We start from the raw sequence: 17,745 nt of genomic DNA, 5'->3' as shown, positions 1-17,745 counted from the left end.
ATATTTCACCTTCAACAACAAGATCTACGAGAAAATCCACGGACTGCCCATTGGTCCCCTGTCTCCACTCATCACTGAAAATCTTTATGACCTCCTCCTACAACTCCTGCCACCATTCCCAGATAAAACAAGCCATCATGCCATCATCACCAGACATGCCAAAACCATTTACCACCCTGATGCCCTCAGCAGTGAACTGAACCATCTAAAAAAAAATTAACTGAACAGTTACCCTGCCCACCTAGTCTCCAGAACCATCAACAAGACCCTCAAGAACTCCGAGACCAGACCAAAACCTGCCCCATCACCCATCAGAATCTCCATACCATACCTCCTGTCAGCCATCAGATTTCCTGCCTCATCAAGGAAAAAGCTAACATAGATGTCACCTTTTCCAGCAGCAAGACCATCAAGACCCATCTGCATGCCAATGGCTGAGGCACCAGCAGCAAAAGTCCCAACCCTAGAAGATTTATATACCAGATCCCCTGCAGCTGTGGCCACCAATACGTTGGAGAAACCCTCAGACCTCTCCACACCAGACTCAAAGAACATCATACCTCTGTCAACACACTAGACCCGAAATCTGCAATTTCCGAACACATCATAAAGAACCAAGACCATACCATCATGTGGTAAGCTTCCTAAGTCCTGTTCACCAACAACAACTGGCGTCATAGGAAACTACAAGAGGCCATTGACATCAGGCGATACCAGCCAGCCATGAACCATGACCAGGGAACATCTGTCTTGTGCTTGGGACTCACTGATTCATAAATCTATCTGAAGCATTGTCTCTGAATCAAGGCTAAATAATCAAGTTGGTTTCCATCCAATTGGCTTCCTTTTGTCCGTTGCTTATTACTAATCTGTGCTTTTATTACAAATCAGTTCTAAGCTAACTCCTGTCTTCCAGTGCTTACTTAACTCCTGGCTTCCATTTGTCCTTCAATCACCTATCAGCACTAGTTACTGAAGTTGGCAATGAAGGCCTGTCCCTGGTGTGTGTTACTTGCTGTAGTTGGCAATGAAGGCCTGTCTCTGGTGTGTGTTACTTACAGTAGTTGGCAATGAAGGCCTGTCCCTGGTGTGTGTTACTTACTGTAGTTGGCAATGAAGGCCTGTCCCTGGTGTGTGTTACTTACAGTAGTTGGCAATGAAGGCCTGTCTCTGGTGTGTGTTACCTACTGTAGTTGACAATGAAGGCCTGTCCCTGGTGTGTGTTACTTACAGTAGTTGGCAATGAAGGCCTGTCTCTGGTGTGTGTTACTTACTGTAGTTGGCAATGAAGGCCTGTCCCTGGTGTGTGTTACTTACTGTAGTTGGCAATGAAGGCCTGTCTCTGGTGTGTGTTACTTACTGTAGTTGGCAATGAAGGCCTGTCCCTGGTGTGTGTTACTTACTGTAGTTGGCAATGAAGGCCTGTCTCTGGTGTGTGTTACTTACAGTAGTTGGCAATGAAGGCCTGTCCCTGGTGTGTGTTACTTACAGTAGTTGGCAATGAAGGCCTGTCCCTGGTGTGTGTTACTTACTGTAGTTGGCAATGAAGGCCTGTCCCTGGTGTGTGTTACTTACTGTAGTTGGCAATGAAGGCCTGTCTCTGGTGTGTGTTACTTACTGTAGTTGGCAATGAAGGTGTGTCCCTGGTGTGTGTTACTTACTGTAGTTGGCAATGAAGGCCTGTCCCTGGTGTGTGTTACTTGCTGTAGTTGGCAATGAAGGCCTGTCCCTGGTGTGTGTTACTTACAGTAGTTGGCAATGAAGGCCTGTCCCTGGTGTGTGTTACTTACAGTAGTTGGCAATGAAGGCCTGTCCCTGGTGTGTGTTACTTGCTGTAGTTGGCAATGAAGGCCTGTCCCTGGTGTGTGTTACTTACTGTAGTTGGCAATGAAGACCTGTCCTGGTGTGTGTTACTTACTGTAGTTGGCAATGAAGGCCTGTCTCTGGTGTGTGTTACTTACTGTAGTTGGCAATGAAGGCCTGTCTCTGGTGTGTGTTACTTACTGTAGTTGGCAATGATGACCTTTCCTGGTGTGTGTTACTTACTGTAGTTGGCAATGAAGGCCTGTCCCTTGGCTTGGCCAGGCTTGCTGTACTGCCCGTTCCAAGTCCATTGAACGTCTGGGCTGATAGCAAATGGTGTCTCAGACAAGTCAATCTTGAAGTTCCCATGTGGTGTGCAGTTGAGAGAACTGGAGAAGCTGTCCCCAGCACATCCATAGCTGTAAGAGTGAGTCATTCTTTAACAGAGGAATCATGACATCGGTTGCATCATGGCATGTCAGTCAAATGGAAGAGGAACATCCAAATGGTTAGTGGTATAAACAAAATTCAAAAGTTTGCCAAATAGCGCTTACCATATATGGTTTGGTCCAATCTGTTTGGTGAATGTATAGTCTGTGATGTCTACATTAAAGGTGTCAACATGCAGTCTGATCTTGGTGAACTCCGTCCGCCCCCATTGGCTGTATAACTGTGCTGGGGACATGCTCCCACAGCTGTCAGTTCCTGTACAGACATCAGTCACATCCTACACAAACATCGGTCACATCCTACACAAACATCGGTCACATCCTACAAAAACATTGGCCAGATCCTACACAAACATCAGTCACATCCTACACAAACATCAGTCACATCCTACACAAACATCAGTCACATCCTACACAAACATCGGCCAGATCCTACACAAACACCGGCCAGATCCTTCACAAACTTCTGTCACATCCTACACAAACATTGGTCACATCCTCCATAAACATCGGCCAGATCCTACACAAACTTCTGTCACATCCTACACAAACATTGCTCACATCCTCCATAAACATCGGCCAGATCCTACACAAACATCAATCACATCCTCCACTAACATCAGCCAGATCCTACACAAACATCGATCACATCCTACACAAACATCGGCCAGATACTACACAAACATCGGCCAGATCCTACACAAACATTGGCCAGATCCTACACAAACATTGGCCAGATCCTACACATATATCGGCCAGATCCTACACAAACATCGGCCAGATCCTACAAAAACATTGGCCAGATCCTACACAAACATCGGTCACATCCTACACAAACATTGGTCATATCCTTAACAAACAACAGTCACATCCTTCACAAACATCGGTCACATCCTACACAAACATCGATCACATCCTACACAAACATCGGTCACATCCTATACAAACAACAGTCATATCCTTCACAAACATCGGTCACATCCTACACAAACATCGATCACATCCTTCACAAACATCTATCACATCCTACACAAACATTTATCACATCCTACACAAACATCGGTCACATCCTACACAAACATTGGTCACATCCTAAACAAACAACAGTCACATCCTTCTCAAACATCAGTCACATCCTACACAAACATCGATCACATCCTACACAAACATCGATCACATCCTTCACAAACATCTATCACATCCTACACAAACATCATTCACATCCTACACAAACATCCGTCACATCCTTCACAAACATCAATCACATCCTACACAAACATCGATCACATCCTTCACAAACATCGATCACATCCTACACAAACATCATTCACATCCTACACAAACATCGGTCACATCCTACACAAACATCGATCACATCCTTCACAAACATCAATCACATCCTACACAAACATCGATCACATCCTACACAAACATCATTCACATCCTACACAAACATCGGTCACATCCTACACAAACATCATTCACATCCTACACAAACATCGGTCACATCCTACACAAACATCATTCACATCCTACACAAACATCGGTCACATCCTACACAAACATCGATCACATCCTTCACAAACATCGATCACATCCTACACAAACATCAATCACATCCTACACAAACATCATTCACATCCTACACAAACATCGGTCACATCCTACACAAACATCATTCACATCCTACACAAACATCAATCACATCCTACACAAACATCGGTCACATCCTACACAAACATCATTCACATCCTACACAAACATCGGTCACATCCTACACAAACATCATTCACATCCTACACAAACATCGGTCACATCCTACACAAACATCGATCACATCCTTCACAAACATCGATCACATCCTACACAAACATCGATCACATCCTACACAAACATCAATCACATCCTACACAAACATCATTCACATCCTACACAAACATCGATCACATCCTACACAAACATCAATCACATCCTACACAAACATCATTCACATCCTACACAAACATCGGTCACATCCTACACAAACATCATTCACATCCTACACAAACATCGGTCACATCCTACACAAACATCATTCACATCCTACACAAACATCGGTCACATCCTACACAAACATCGGTCACATCCTACACAAACATCGATCACATCCTTCACAAACATCAATCACATCCTACACAAACATCGATCACATCCTACACAAACATCATTCACATCCTACACAAACATCGGTCACATCCTACACAAACATCATTCACATCCTACACAAACATCGGTCACATCCTACACAAACATCGATCACATCCTTCACAAACATCGATCACATCCTACACAAACATAGGTCACATCCTACACAAACATCGGTCATATCCTACACAAACATCCGTCACATCCTACACAAACATCGGTCACATCCTACACAAACGTCATTCACATCCTACACAAGGATTGGTCACATCCTAAACAAACAACAGTCACATCCTACACAAACATTGGTCACATCCTACACAAAAATCAGTCTCATCCTACACAAACATCGGTCACATCCTGAACAAACAGTCACATCCTACACAAACAGTCACATCCTACACAAACAGTCACATCCTACACAAAGGTCAGTCACGGCTACACACAGCTACACACAAACATCGGTCACATCCTGCATAAACATTGGTCAGATCCGAGACAAAACATCATTTACATCCTACACAAACATCAGAATGTTTTGGACGTCATTTACAACTGGGCTTTTTCATTTCTTACAAATGACCACAGGTGAAACCCTGAAACACAAAAATGGAGCTGACCAATGTTTACACTGACAACATTTCTGACTGTGTGCTGCAAACCACTTACCTTTATGTTTAGAGTAGACTGCAAAGTTGTTGCTTCTCCCTGCCTTGAGAGTGAGGTATTCCTTAGGGGAGTTGGTGTTCATACCTGTACCAGACACACAGTGATACTTGTTGAAAGACAGTACAGCTGTAGACTGTCATACTGTTCACATACCTTACTGTATATTACTGGGGGAATCGGCCATATCCAGTGTCAGCCAATACCCTGATAGTATTAAGTAATACTTTTATTTAACAGTTACAGTACAAATACTTGTAACAAGAATAATTTCTCATAATGTTTCACTATCTTTTTCTTTTTGACTGAAATATCTTGGTGTCAGTTATATTCCTAGTTAAGCAGTCTTCAAAATGAGAGTTCACTGAAGCTGCAGAAACAATATGACATAGTTTCAGTATTTCGATCCCTGGGGACAACATACATGCCACAAGCCAGTTTTTATTATCAATTACATGGTTAAGAGTTCATCTGATCCAAAATTTCACAAATTTGGTATTTAGAAGAAAGTAGGACAACACAGGAAGGAAGCAACCCTTTAATTCTCATTAGAAAGCAAAAATTCCTTCAAGAAATCACTTATAAATCATGTCTTCTGAGGGTGGGCGTTATTACCTGTATATCAGTATATTGAGGTTCACTAGTTTCCACAATAATTTTATCACAATATCATTTTTTAACGCTCAGTATATCGGGTGATTTCAAAAAGAGATTTTTATCATGTGTTTAATGTGAAACACTTGCTAAATACACAGAGCGTGCATCCGTGCATTTTTATTAAATGAGTATTCAGCATTATGGCAAAAAAAGATTTTTCAAGTATTATATGCAGGAGAAAATGACATCGTATCCCTTCAGCCAATTTCATTTATCAACTTCAATTCATACACTGATATTTCAAATTGATTATGAATTCAAATTTTAGAATTATACAATATATTGTGATATGTATCGCAATACAGCCTTGTGCATCATAAATATTATGATACACTTTAAACCTCAAATACCCATCCTTAATGTGATCATTTTTTAAAATTTTGACCAATGAACTAACTTTTTGGTAAAAACTCTGGAAACAAAGTTATTAATAAAAAGAAGTCGAGCCTTGCCAATTATTGACACAACTACTTCTGGTGATAATAATTCTGCCTACAGTGAGATTGAGTGAATGACTGTCTCGGAAGATACCGAGAAGTATATGTATTGTATCACAGTTCTGAACGCCCAATTGTGAAGCTGTTATCACCGGTATCCCTTTGGGACTGTCACTATCCACACCTACACCACATACTATCTACATGGCCTTGACAGTGAACCTTGAGTTTGTGTGTCAGTAATGGTGGGTTCTGCATGTGTTCCGAGTGATGCTGCTTATATCCCGGCTTATTAGCAGTTCTGACATGTGATGAAGGTCAAGGACGTTTATGCCCTTACCGAAACTCTTGATCATCGTAAGCAATAATGGTAAGATTCTGTGAATAAAGTGATACTAATGCAGGTCATAATTTGCATATGAATAATGAAACTAAAAAAACAAAGCAAATACCAATAAACAACCCTGACATTTATCGTGAGTGAGTGAGTATGGTTTTACGCTACTTTTAGCAATATTCCAGCAATATCATGGCGGGGGACACCAGAAATGGGCTTCACACATTGTACCCATGTCAGGAATCGAACTTGGGTCTTCAGCGTGACAAGCGAATGCTTTAACCACTAGGCTACCCGACCGCTCCGAGAGGCTGAGAGATTTGGCTGTGAGAATGTTACTGGTCAAGTCAAAGTTTCAAAGAGTCATGATCAGAAAAAAAAACCATGTGTTTTTCCAGGTACTATTCTCTAGCTTCGCTTTGATATTTATACAATTAGATATTTATACAATTTCAGTTATTAATGTCTTCAAATGAAGCAATTTCATTGGAAATTCATACAAGTCAGAGGTGATGCCAACAGTATAATTTGTTCATAAGTAATGACCTTGACTTTCAAAGCAATCAATATGCCAGAATAATCATTTTGAAATATATTGGGTTGTTTAAGTTCACTTATCTCTAACAAGTACAATAATCATAAGGTAGACACTATTAGTTAATCACCTGATCACAAACACCCTATTTCTGATCACAAACACTCCATTTCTAACAAGTGTTGTTAAAACAGGTATTAATCTTGCAAAAGTAATACCTTACTCTGTTGGTAAGAAGGATCTTATGAACATCCTTTGAAAATTTGAAAACAGTGCATTATTATGATAGTTTCTTACAGGAAACTATTTCATCCATTTGTTGTTAAAATATGTCAAAAAGTCAAATATTATTCAAATTATACACAAGGTACTAATGGGACTGGTGCCTTCAGCATTAAAAAGGTCTCAGTCAGTGTACACTCTGGAATAACAGGGTCTGGATTAACAGGGCCTCAGTGTACACTGTACTGTCCCGATTAACAGGGTCTTAGTGTACACTGTACAGTCTGGATTAACAGGGTCTCAGTGTACACTGTACAGTCTGGATTAACAAGGTCTCAGTGTACACTGTACTGTACCGATTAACAGGATCTCAGTGTATACTGTACACTCTGAAATACCAGGGTCTCAGTGTACACTGTACAGCCTAGATTAACAGGGTCTCAGTGTACACTGTACTGTATTGATTAACAGAATCTCAGTGTATACTGTACACTCTGGAATAACAGGGTCTCAGTGTACACTGTACAGTCTAGATTAACAGGGTCTCAGTGTACACTGTACTGTATTGATTAACAGAATCTCAGTGTATACTGTACACTCTGGAATAACAGGGTCTCAGTGTACACTGTACTGTCCCGATTAACAGGGTCACAGTGTACACTGTACAGTCTGGATTAACAGGGTCTCAGTGTACACTGTACAGTCGAGATTAACAGGGTCTCAGTGTACACTGTACAGTCTGGATTAACAGGGTCTCAGTGTACACTGTACAGTCTGGATTAACAGGGTCTCAGTGTACACTGTACAGTCTAGATTAACAGGGTCTCAGTGTACACTGTACTGTACCGATTAACAGTACTCAGTGTATACTGTATAGTCTGGATTAACAGGGTCTCAGTGTACACTGTACAGTCTAGATTAACAGGGTCTCAGTGTACACTGTACTGTATCAATTAACAGAATCTCAGTGTATACTGTATAGTCTGGATTAACAGGGTCTCAGTGTACACTGTACAGTCTAGATTAACAGGATCTCAGTGTACACTGTACAGTCTGGATTAACAGTGTGTCAGTGTACACTGTACAGTCTGGATTAACAGGGTCTTAGTGTACACTCTGCAGTCTTGATTAACAGTGTGTACACTTCACAGTCTGGATTAACAAGGTCTCAGTGTACATTCTGTTGTCCTCTTCCAGAAAGAAGGCATGTTCCTTGTGTGTCCAGGTTTTACTTATTTTACATATTTGCTCAGGAACTATTGAGTGTTCATATAGTCTCATTACCTCTGAACATATATCATTTAAAGAAATTCATAAATCATTTAGTTTTTGTCCAAAAAATGCTAAAATTGTGTTGACATTTAAAAGATACTCTTTTCATGCGGTACAGTGAGTGAGTGAGTTTGGTTTTACGACCGTTTAAGCAATATTCCAGCAATATCACGGCGGGGGACACCAGAAATGGGCTTCACACATTGTACCCATGTCGGGATTCGAACCCGGGTCTTCAGCGTGACAAGCGAACGCTTTAACAACTAGGCTACCCGACCGCCCCTCATGCGGTACAGTATTTGTTGTCCACATACGAAGATGCAGATGCTGCTGATCAAACTGCTTGAAGTGATAGTCACAACCAACATACAAACAGATGTTTAAAATACATATGTTTAATTGAAAACATAAATTGTTCATTTTTGACTTCTGCAAATCTTGAGCAGGCTTCTCCATAGTTTAAATATAACTGACTGTTCAAACTAATAATAAAATAATAAAACATAAACAAAATACCAGAACAGTTGAAAACATGCGATAACTCACCTGTAAGGCATATAACTCACCTGCACAGTATATAACTCACCTGCACAGTATATAACTCACATAACTCACCTGCACAATACAGTGAAGCTCCAGTATTTTGTTGCAGATACAAGATATATTCCCCGTCAGATGCGTTTCCAGTCTGTTGCTTCACATCCACGCAGGAATGGAACACTCCATGAACATTCAAGACAAATAGTACAAAAATAAAACATTCTTCCAAACAGTTTCTCTTCATTATGATAACACAGCGTCTGTCAGTTATACTAGGGTTGAGAGTCGACCTTGGAATAAATATAACGAAGCAAGTTCTCCTATTCACAAATTCTTTCCTGAACCAATTGTCCCTCTGACATGATCTACTCCAGGCTACTCATTGTCACATCTGAGAACTCTAGTAGGACTGCTCACGACTTCCAGCGATGGTATCCTGTTGTGTAATGTCCCTTCTGCCACTTCAGGCTCTCAGTCTTTGAATCAACAAATTATAATTAGCAAAGATAACAATTCAAATTTGTCAGCTGGGAGAACGACTTGCAAACTTATTTATGATCTAAGTCCACATACAACGGACACACAACATCACACTGTGGTGTCTTTGATAAGCTATCACAGCTATCACTGTCTGATATCTGTCAGTAGGCATTGTGGCTGAAAATGACTACAATCATTATCTGCTCTGATATGACATACACAGGGCAATAAGCAGTGAAATAACTAATGATAACAATTCATTGTTAACAGATATATTATGTATACAGTTTATAGTAGGTATTTACAGATTACTGATTATTAACATGGTGTTAAAGATAGATTAAGGGAAAACAATCTACTGTCCCTTTAAAAAGTCTCACCGCTTGCTCCAATATACAAGTACTTGCAACTGTCTATAGACTTATGACTGGTCTCTTGGGTCACCGACTTTAAATAAAAGTTGGCCTTCATCTGCTGGTCAAGAGGCCATGCTACCAGTAAGGATGACCCTGAGAGGGGGTAGCTTGCTGGTCAAGCCAGTCATGCAGCAAACAACAGAACATAGGAGCAAATTTGGGGAGCGTGGTCAGGGAAGTGTGAAGCTTGGTTGTATAGTGAACTGGACCTAGAGTCTGTGATCAGGGTGTGAAGCTTGGTTGTATAGTGAACTGGACCCAGAGTCTGTGATCAGGGTGTGAAGCCTGGTTGTATAGTGAACTGGACCCAGAGTCTGTGATCAGGGTGTGAAGCCAGGTTGTATAGTGAACTGGACCCAGAGTCTGTGATCAGGTTGTGAAGCCTGGTTGTATAGTGAACTGGACCCAGAGTCTGTGATCAGGGTGTGAAGCCAGGTTGTATAGTGAACTGGACCCAGAGTCTGTGATCAGGGTGTGAAGCCTGGTTGTATAGTGAACTGGACCTAGAGTCTGTGATCAGGGTGTGAAGCCAGGTTGTATAGTGAACTGGACCCAGAGTCTGTGATCAGGGTGTGAAGCCTGGTTGTATAGTGAACTGGACCTAGAGTCTGTGATCAGGGTGTGAAGCCAGGTTGTATAGTGAACTGGACCCAGAGTCTGTGATCAGGGTGTGAAGCCTGCTTGTATAGTGAACCTGACCTAGAGTCTGTGATCAGGGTGTGAAGCCTGCTTGTATAGTGAACCTGACCTAGAGTCTGTGATCAGGGTGTGAAGCCTGCTTGTATAGTGAACTGGACCTAGAGTCTGTGATCAGGGTGTGAAGCCTGCTTGTATAGTGAACTGGACCTAGAGTCTGTGATCAGGGCATCTTCCCGAGGCAAGAGAGTTACCTGACTTTAAAAGTCTAGTTTCCACCCTTGCCGAACTAGGCTGGAATTACTGGACTCGATCGTAGCGCCACCAGTGGCTATTACCAGCTAAGTCCCTTCTAAGCCTCTCCTATTGACCAATCAGATTCCACCTCTCGTATCACTTGCGTTTGCTTCACACAAAGATCAAGATCTATATTGTGATAAAACGGGTCTTACATCGCGAAATGCATCAAATCACGCGAGCACCTTGATTAAAAACATGAATAGATTTGGAACATATCTGCTGACAACGAGTTGGCGGTGCACATGCTTTGCAAACCCTGCAATCGACCGAAATCTGCACGACAGCTTACGAACCGGATTTCGATTTCGGTGTGTGATTTTGATTGCACTATGCATAGACACCTTAGTCCAGCCAAAATGTAACTCCATAATACCAGCCTAGTTCGGCAAGGGTGGAACCTGGACTTTTATAGTCAGTTAACTCTCTTGCCTCGGGAAGATGTGATCAGGGAGACGTGAAGCCTGGTTGTACAATGAACTGGACCCAGAGTCCGTGATCAGGGAGACGTGAAGCTTGGTTGTACAGGAACTGGACCCAGAGTCTGTGATCAGGTTGTGAAGCTTGGTTGTACAATGAACTGGACCCAGAGTCTGTGATCAGGGTATGAAGCCTGGTTGTACAATGAACTGGACCCAGAGTCTGTGATCAGGGTGTGAAGCTTGGTTGTACAATGGACTGGACCCAGAGTCTGTTATCAGGGTATGAAGCTTGGTTGTAAAGGAACTGGACCCAGAGTCTGTGATCAGGGTGTGAAGCCAGGTTGTACAATGAACTGGACCCAGAGTCTGTGATCAGGGTGTGAAGCTTGGTTGTAAAGGAACTGGACCCAGAGTCTGTGATCAGGGAGACGTGAAGCTTGGTTGTACAATGAACTGGACCCAGAGTCTGTGATCAGGGTGTGAAGCTTGGTTGTAAAGGAACTGGACCCAGAGTCTGTGATCAGGGAGACGTGAAGCTTGGTTGTAAAATGAACTGGACCCAGAGCCTGTGATCAGGGAGGTGTGAAGTTTTTCATTTTGGAGGAAACCTGGGAACACTATCTGAGACAACATATCTTTTTTACTTCACAACAATATTTTTCTGGACATCCAGAATGACAAATGAACAATTTCATTTATTTATTTTTTTAAACCTGAGGCACGATCCATTTTTTTCAGGTACAATTCTATTAAAAAAAATATATATATATGTATTGCGAAAAACAAAACATCAAATCCGACAACTAACTAAACAAATCTCACATTCCCTTACATCCTGTATGAGAATGGCAGACAAGAAGCAAACAATAGTGTTTTCAATTCAACTCCTGTAACCTCTTGAGTGAGTGAGGATGGTTTTACTCCGTTTTTAGCAATATTCCAGCAATATCACGGCAGGGGACACAGAAAAGGGCTTCACACATTATACCCATGTCGGGAATCAAACCCGGGTCTTTGGCATGACAAGCGAACACTTTAACCACTAGGCTACCTGACCGCCCTTGTAACCTCTTGAATAAATTCAAGCGACATCATTGGTGGAACAAGCATGTGATGTTCTTTCTTCACTGGTCCAGTGGTTGTTGACAAGATTTTACAACCGACAACGCACAACTGACAAGAGTCGGGGAATCAAACACAGACCGATGGCATGATGAGCCAAGGATAATACAAGGCAACCCCATAAGGCAAAAAAGGTGAGGTGGTTTAACGCCGCACTCAGCAATATTCCAACTATATGACGGCGGTCTGTAAATAGTCCAGTCTGGACCAGACAATCCAGTGATTGATATCATGAGCATCGATCCACGCAATTGGGATAGATGATATGCATCAACCAAGTCAGCGAGCCTGACCACCCGATCCTGTTAGTCGTCTTTTACGACAAGCATAGTCACCTTTTACGGCAAGCATGGATTGCTGAAGACCTATTCTACCCCCGATCTTCACGGGTCGAGGTGAAAAGGGGTTAACATTGCATACATGGTTATAGCACTTATATTAAAACAAGCAAGCACTCGTCTGTGTTCTTGTACGGGTCCTGACTAATGCCGATGATTACTGCTAGCCCAGTGAGATGTCATGACACAGCTGCTCTATCCACTTGACCATGGAGATCTCCACTGTCCCATGTAGCCATATGGGGAATCAAGTACAGGCCACTGAGCCAAGGGTATCACCATGAGGCTCTCCTACCCATCCAGAGTAAACGAAGTGGGTGATCTTGATTGTACACTGCTTCTAGCCATAATCCAGCAATATCTCAGCAGGGGACAGCAAGAATAGGCTTAGGCTTTCTACATTGTGCCAAGAGGAACAGACCTTTGAAGATTCCGGGGTAGAATAGGTCTTCAGCAACCCATGCTTGCCGTAAAAGGTGACTATGCTTGTCGTAAAAGGCGACAAACGGGATCGGGTGGTCAGGCTCGCTGACTTGGTTGATGCATGTCATCAATCCCAATTGCATGGATTGATGCTCATGATATTAATCACTGGATTGTCTGGTCCAGACTCGATTATTTACAGACCGCTGTCATATAGCTGGAATATTGCTGAGTGCGGCGTTAAACAACAAACCACCCACCCACCCAGAGGAACAAAACCTGTGTCTTTGGCACCAAAACCACGAGGTTACCCTTCTTGGCCTTGGAGAGAAAGGAAGTAAATGAATTTACTTTCACACTGCCTACAGCAATACTCAGGGCATATATATCACAGCAGCGGACATTGTTATTGACTGATATTGAGGGATAGTAACTGATTGGCTGCTTACTAACAAGGTGGCACAGGACATCATGTTTCCCACTTAGGTGAACGCTATGGTAATTCATTTGGTAAACAATGCATCAACTGAAAGAAGAGTCATCAGATGACAAATCCCCCCGGCTCTCACAAATTCGAAAGAACAAAACATCTGACTGTTGCTTAAGTCCAACTTGAGAGAATGTCTATCTGATCTGTGTCTGTATGCAAGAGAAGTTATTGAGCTATCAAAACAGTACCACGGATTGGGATTTGGAACTTTGTATTTCTTTTGACAATAAAGATACCACTATGCAACAATACTCAACTGTTATGAATAAAGTATCAAATGTTACAAATAAGGTCATTATATGAATATGGATAATGACATTAAGAATTCAAAAAAAATAAAAATGATCAACCTTGATATATATATATATACAGTAAACTACGTTTATCACGAACACGCATATAATTAACCGACAGATATAACAAACTTTGTTTGAGTCCCGTCAATTTGCTGTATATATGCTGTACATTTGCTTAAAACGAACTACAGTTATAACGAACTAATATTAGTGGTCCCTTGAGTTTGTTATAACCGTAGTTTACTGTAGGTAGCAAACAAAAGACACCATATGAAACAAAGAACATGTTCTAAAGAAAGTCAGTGCACACAAAAGGACACCAGATGGCTCTGATATCTGAATAACATTCAGAGTACGATTGGTTTATTCTGCTGTGTATGACACAAGCATTCAATGCCCCACTATGACCCTAATAACTAACATTTAATACTTTAATCGTAACATTTGAGTATTATTGCATACTGCTGACCTTTATTTTTTTACTGAATGGTAGCCATGGAAACCAACAAGCACAGATATCTTGATCAGGTTGTAGCTGGGTTTCAACCAGAGGTGAGGTGAGGTGAGGTGAAATTGGGTTGAACGTCGCGTCCAAGATTATTGCACTTATATAGCAACGTGCATGTACGTGTGTGTCTGTGGCTGCTTGTACTAGTCCGGACTGATGCCGATTTATAGTGCTAGCTCACTGAGATACCATGCCACAGTTTAACATGAATACCTCACTCAGACACAGTATACTGACTCTGAGCTGACCAGTCCTTGTTTTAGCCTCTTTATGCCGAGCGCCAGACAGGGTAACAACAAGTACCATCTTTTAACGTCTTTTGGTATGACGCAGCCGGGGATCGAACTCCGGACCTTCCGCTCTCCGGGCGGACGCTCTACCACTAGACCACGGAGGCGGAAAACCAGAAAGAACAAAGTAAGTCATTGATGCTGTACAAGATTTCTCATGTTTTATTCATAAATAAAACTATAAAGACAGTGGAGATGTCTTGATTTATGTCAAATAAAGGCTCTTCTTCATTCTGAATCTGAAATTAAGTATTGCATACGTCAAGCTCACACATACACACATGAACATAACTATTTCAGTGTTGTCAGCACATACACAGTACCTGTAATCAACCTATAACAGCCATTGCCATGGCACTGGTCTACCTATTCATAACACTACCTGGCACCTCATAATTATCTTATTGTTTAAAGCTTGGACAGCTAATATAAATGTTAATTTCTTTTTTCAATTCACTAAAATATTAACATATTATTATTAAGTTCTTGACTTCTTATTTTGGCTGCAGATTTCTACTGGCATTGAAATATCTAAAGCTCCTGTATTTTGTCTATTTCTTGCAACTGCTACTTTCAGTATTCTTGAATGTGGAAAAGAAGAGTCACACGGAGCCACATAGCATTCGCTTCAGACAAAGCTGACGCAAAGCACCAATTACCAGTAGTGTCTAACGTCAGGCGTGATATCTATTTTTGGCTTGGTTTACAGATCTGCTGTTCTAAAAAATAGAAAATTCAGAAAGAAAATATCAGAATGACAAGGTTGTTTAATATTGTTGATGCTAAAGAAGGCTCTGAAAATAAATATAATCCAAGGGATTTTTATATGACATTTCTTTTCCAATGATAAATGTTCATTGTTTTTTTCATCACCAACCGATCTGTATTGAACCTTAAGATGAATAAAAAATCCTGTACAACGTATTCTATTTTTATTATTATTTTGTCCTACCAATCAAATTTTCACAACCAAGTCCATAAACCAAACAATCAAAAGAAGTCTGGCCTTAATAACCACAATAGGAGTCTTTAGACTGAAAGTATAGGTTGTGTAATAAAAATACACAAAACACTTGTACCAATAACAGTGGAAGACTATTCAGTTGTTTCTTAAAAAAGGACCGATGATGAGATACACTATGATTCAATTCAGAAACAGCTGTGGAACATAAATGGACCTTGTCAATGTGGTGTTGGTGATGCGGGTAGTGTCTGCAACTCAGCAGTGAGTGAGTGAGTGAGTGAGTTGGGTTTAACGCCGCTTTTAACAGTATTCCAGTTATATCGCGGCGTGTCAGCTTAATGTGGGAGGAAAGCCCGAAGGGATGTAGGTCTCAGACGTTTACCACTTCGGTGAAACCCACGAGCACGGGTATGGTGCTGACAAACCTAGAAACATAATCGGGGCGAACTGGGATTCGAACCCACAATCATAGATTTCTGGCGTGGCCAAGGGACGCAACTCTGCACAGCAAATCGCGGCGCCTTAGACGACTGGGCCACCCGTGCCCCCGCAATTCAGCAGAGTAAACTAAGAGCCTTAAGGGCCAGTACATTTAAAAAACTCCGCCCAGTGGAAAAACTGTAGGCCCAAATATTTTAGCTGATGCAGGGAGACATACTCTTGGAATAAAAATTGCAAAACACAACCAGTCAACAAGAAGCTTTCCTGCCTCATGGTGGTTATAGATGAACCCTACATTTATGAGGAAATTATCAGCTTGTAAAACACGACTACATGTCATTTGAAAGGTATAATCCTACTATTTAAATATATATGAAGGTATTGATTATCACATTACTTGAATAATTACGTAAATAAACTGCAAGCAATAAGGGCCTCCTGAAACTTACAACTATCAGCCCGAGGCAAATCTGTTGGCCTACGGACCGATGTCTATTTTGACCACTGGATGTGGGCCTTCTGACAAGTAAGACAATTTTCATGGTAATAATTTGTTTATTAGCCTAAACCTAACCCTAACAATTTATACAATTTATACAATCATGTACAATTCTGATGGTGACTGTATAGATATATTTTGAAAATGGATGTATCACGTGTATCATTACACCTCTTCTGCAGAACAACACAAATGTGTCCATGACAAACAGTTTATTTCTTCTTGCCCTTCTTCTTCCCACCCCCGATTGTCTGGTCTGGGTCCAAACCCTGAGCCACGGCAAGCTGACGTTTCAGATCCAGGAGCTGGGCAACAGCGGCATCAATGGCCGCTTTGTCTCCCTTCTTTGTCTTTAGCTCTCGTACAACGGTGCCCTGCAATATGACAAAGAAACATAAACAGTCTTGTCCAAACATATATAGCAGGGTCCAATTCAACAAAGTGATCTCAGCATTATGACTATTGTAACTTCCATACACTAAGGTCAGCTAGCTTTGAGGAATTGGGCCTGAGTATGACTGAGTAAGCGTTTAACCTTTCATACCCTTTCATGTGGGTGCTGTTACTGTGGTGTTGCTGCTGTGGGTGTTGCTGTTGTGGGTGCTGTTACAGTGGTGTTGCTGCTGTGGGTGTTGCTGTTGTGGGTGCTGTTACTGTGGCTGTTGCTGCTGTGGGTGTTGCTGTTGTGTGTTGTTGCTGTGGGTGTTGTTACTGTGGCTGTTGCTGCTGTGGGTGTTGCTGTTGTGTGTTGTTGCTGTGGGTGTTGCTGTTGTGGGTGCTGTTACTGTGGCTGTTGCTGCTGTGGGTGTTGCTGTTGTGTGTTGTTGCTGTGGGTGTTGCTGTTGTGGGTGTTGTTACTGTGGGTGTTGCTGCTGTGGGTGTTGCTGTTGTGGGTGTTGATATGGTGGGTGTTGCTGTTGTGGGTGTTGCTGCTGTGGGTGTTGATACTGTGGGTGTTGCTGTTGTGGGTGTTGTTACTGTGGGTGTTGTTGCTGTGGGTGTTGATACTGTGGGTGTTGCT

The 17,745-nt window shown here is 41.8% G+C and overlaps 2 protein-coding genes across 4 annotated transcripts in view; both read right to left on the bottom strand.

The window, feature by feature from the left end:
- The window catches only part of LOC124116089, a 73,003-nt gene extending 63,295 nt beyond the window's left edge, over positions 1-9,708 (bottom strand). The window contains exons 1-4 of one of the 2 annotated variants that reach the window (XM_048382104.1): positions 9,178-9,708; positions 5,106-5,189; positions 2,358-2,508; positions 2,047-2,222 (exon numbers count right to left, since the gene is read on the bottom strand). In XM_048382104.1, coding sequence (XP_048238061.1) covers positions 2,047-2,222; positions 2,358-2,508; positions 5,106-5,189; positions 9,178-9,346 — 580 coding nt within the window. In that variant the 5' untranslated portion in view covers positions 9,347-9,708. Of the gene's footprint in view, positions 1-2,046; positions 2,223-2,357; positions 2,509-5,105; positions 5,190-9,177 lie in introns of those variants that run through there. The other variant, XM_048382105.1, reaches the window with a different exon arrangement.
- Positions 9,709-16,211: 6,503 nt separating this feature from the next.
- The window catches only part of LOC124116091 (methionine--tRNA ligase, cytoplasmic-like), a 35,449-nt gene continuing 33,915 nt past the window's right edge, over positions 16,212-17,745 (bottom strand). Inside the window, exons 24-25 of one of the 2 annotated variants that reach the window (XR_007218072.1) lie at positions 16,712-17,098; positions 16,212-16,583 (exon numbers count right to left, since the gene is read on the bottom strand). Coding sequence is in view for 1 of the 2 variants with exons in the window: in XM_046477307.2 (XP_046333263.2) it covers positions 16,937-17,098 (162 nt within the window). In the remaining variant the exon portion in view is untranslated. Of the gene's footprint in view, positions 17,099-17,745 lie in introns of both variants that reach the window. The other variant, XM_046477307.2, reaches the window with a different exon arrangement.

The sequence above is a fragment of the Haliotis rufescens genome, unplaced genomic scaffold (assembly GCF_023055435.1).
Source record: "Haliotis rufescens isolate VD_foot unplaced genomic scaffold, xgHalRufe1.0.p SCAF_4, whole genome shotgun sequence".
Classification (NCBI taxonomy): domain Eukaryota; kingdom Metazoa; phylum Mollusca; class Gastropoda; order Lepetellida; family Haliotidae; genus Haliotis; species Haliotis rufescens.
The sequence above is the reverse complement of the archived record's forward strand: the minus strand, read 5'-3'. Positions and strand labels throughout refer to the sequence as shown.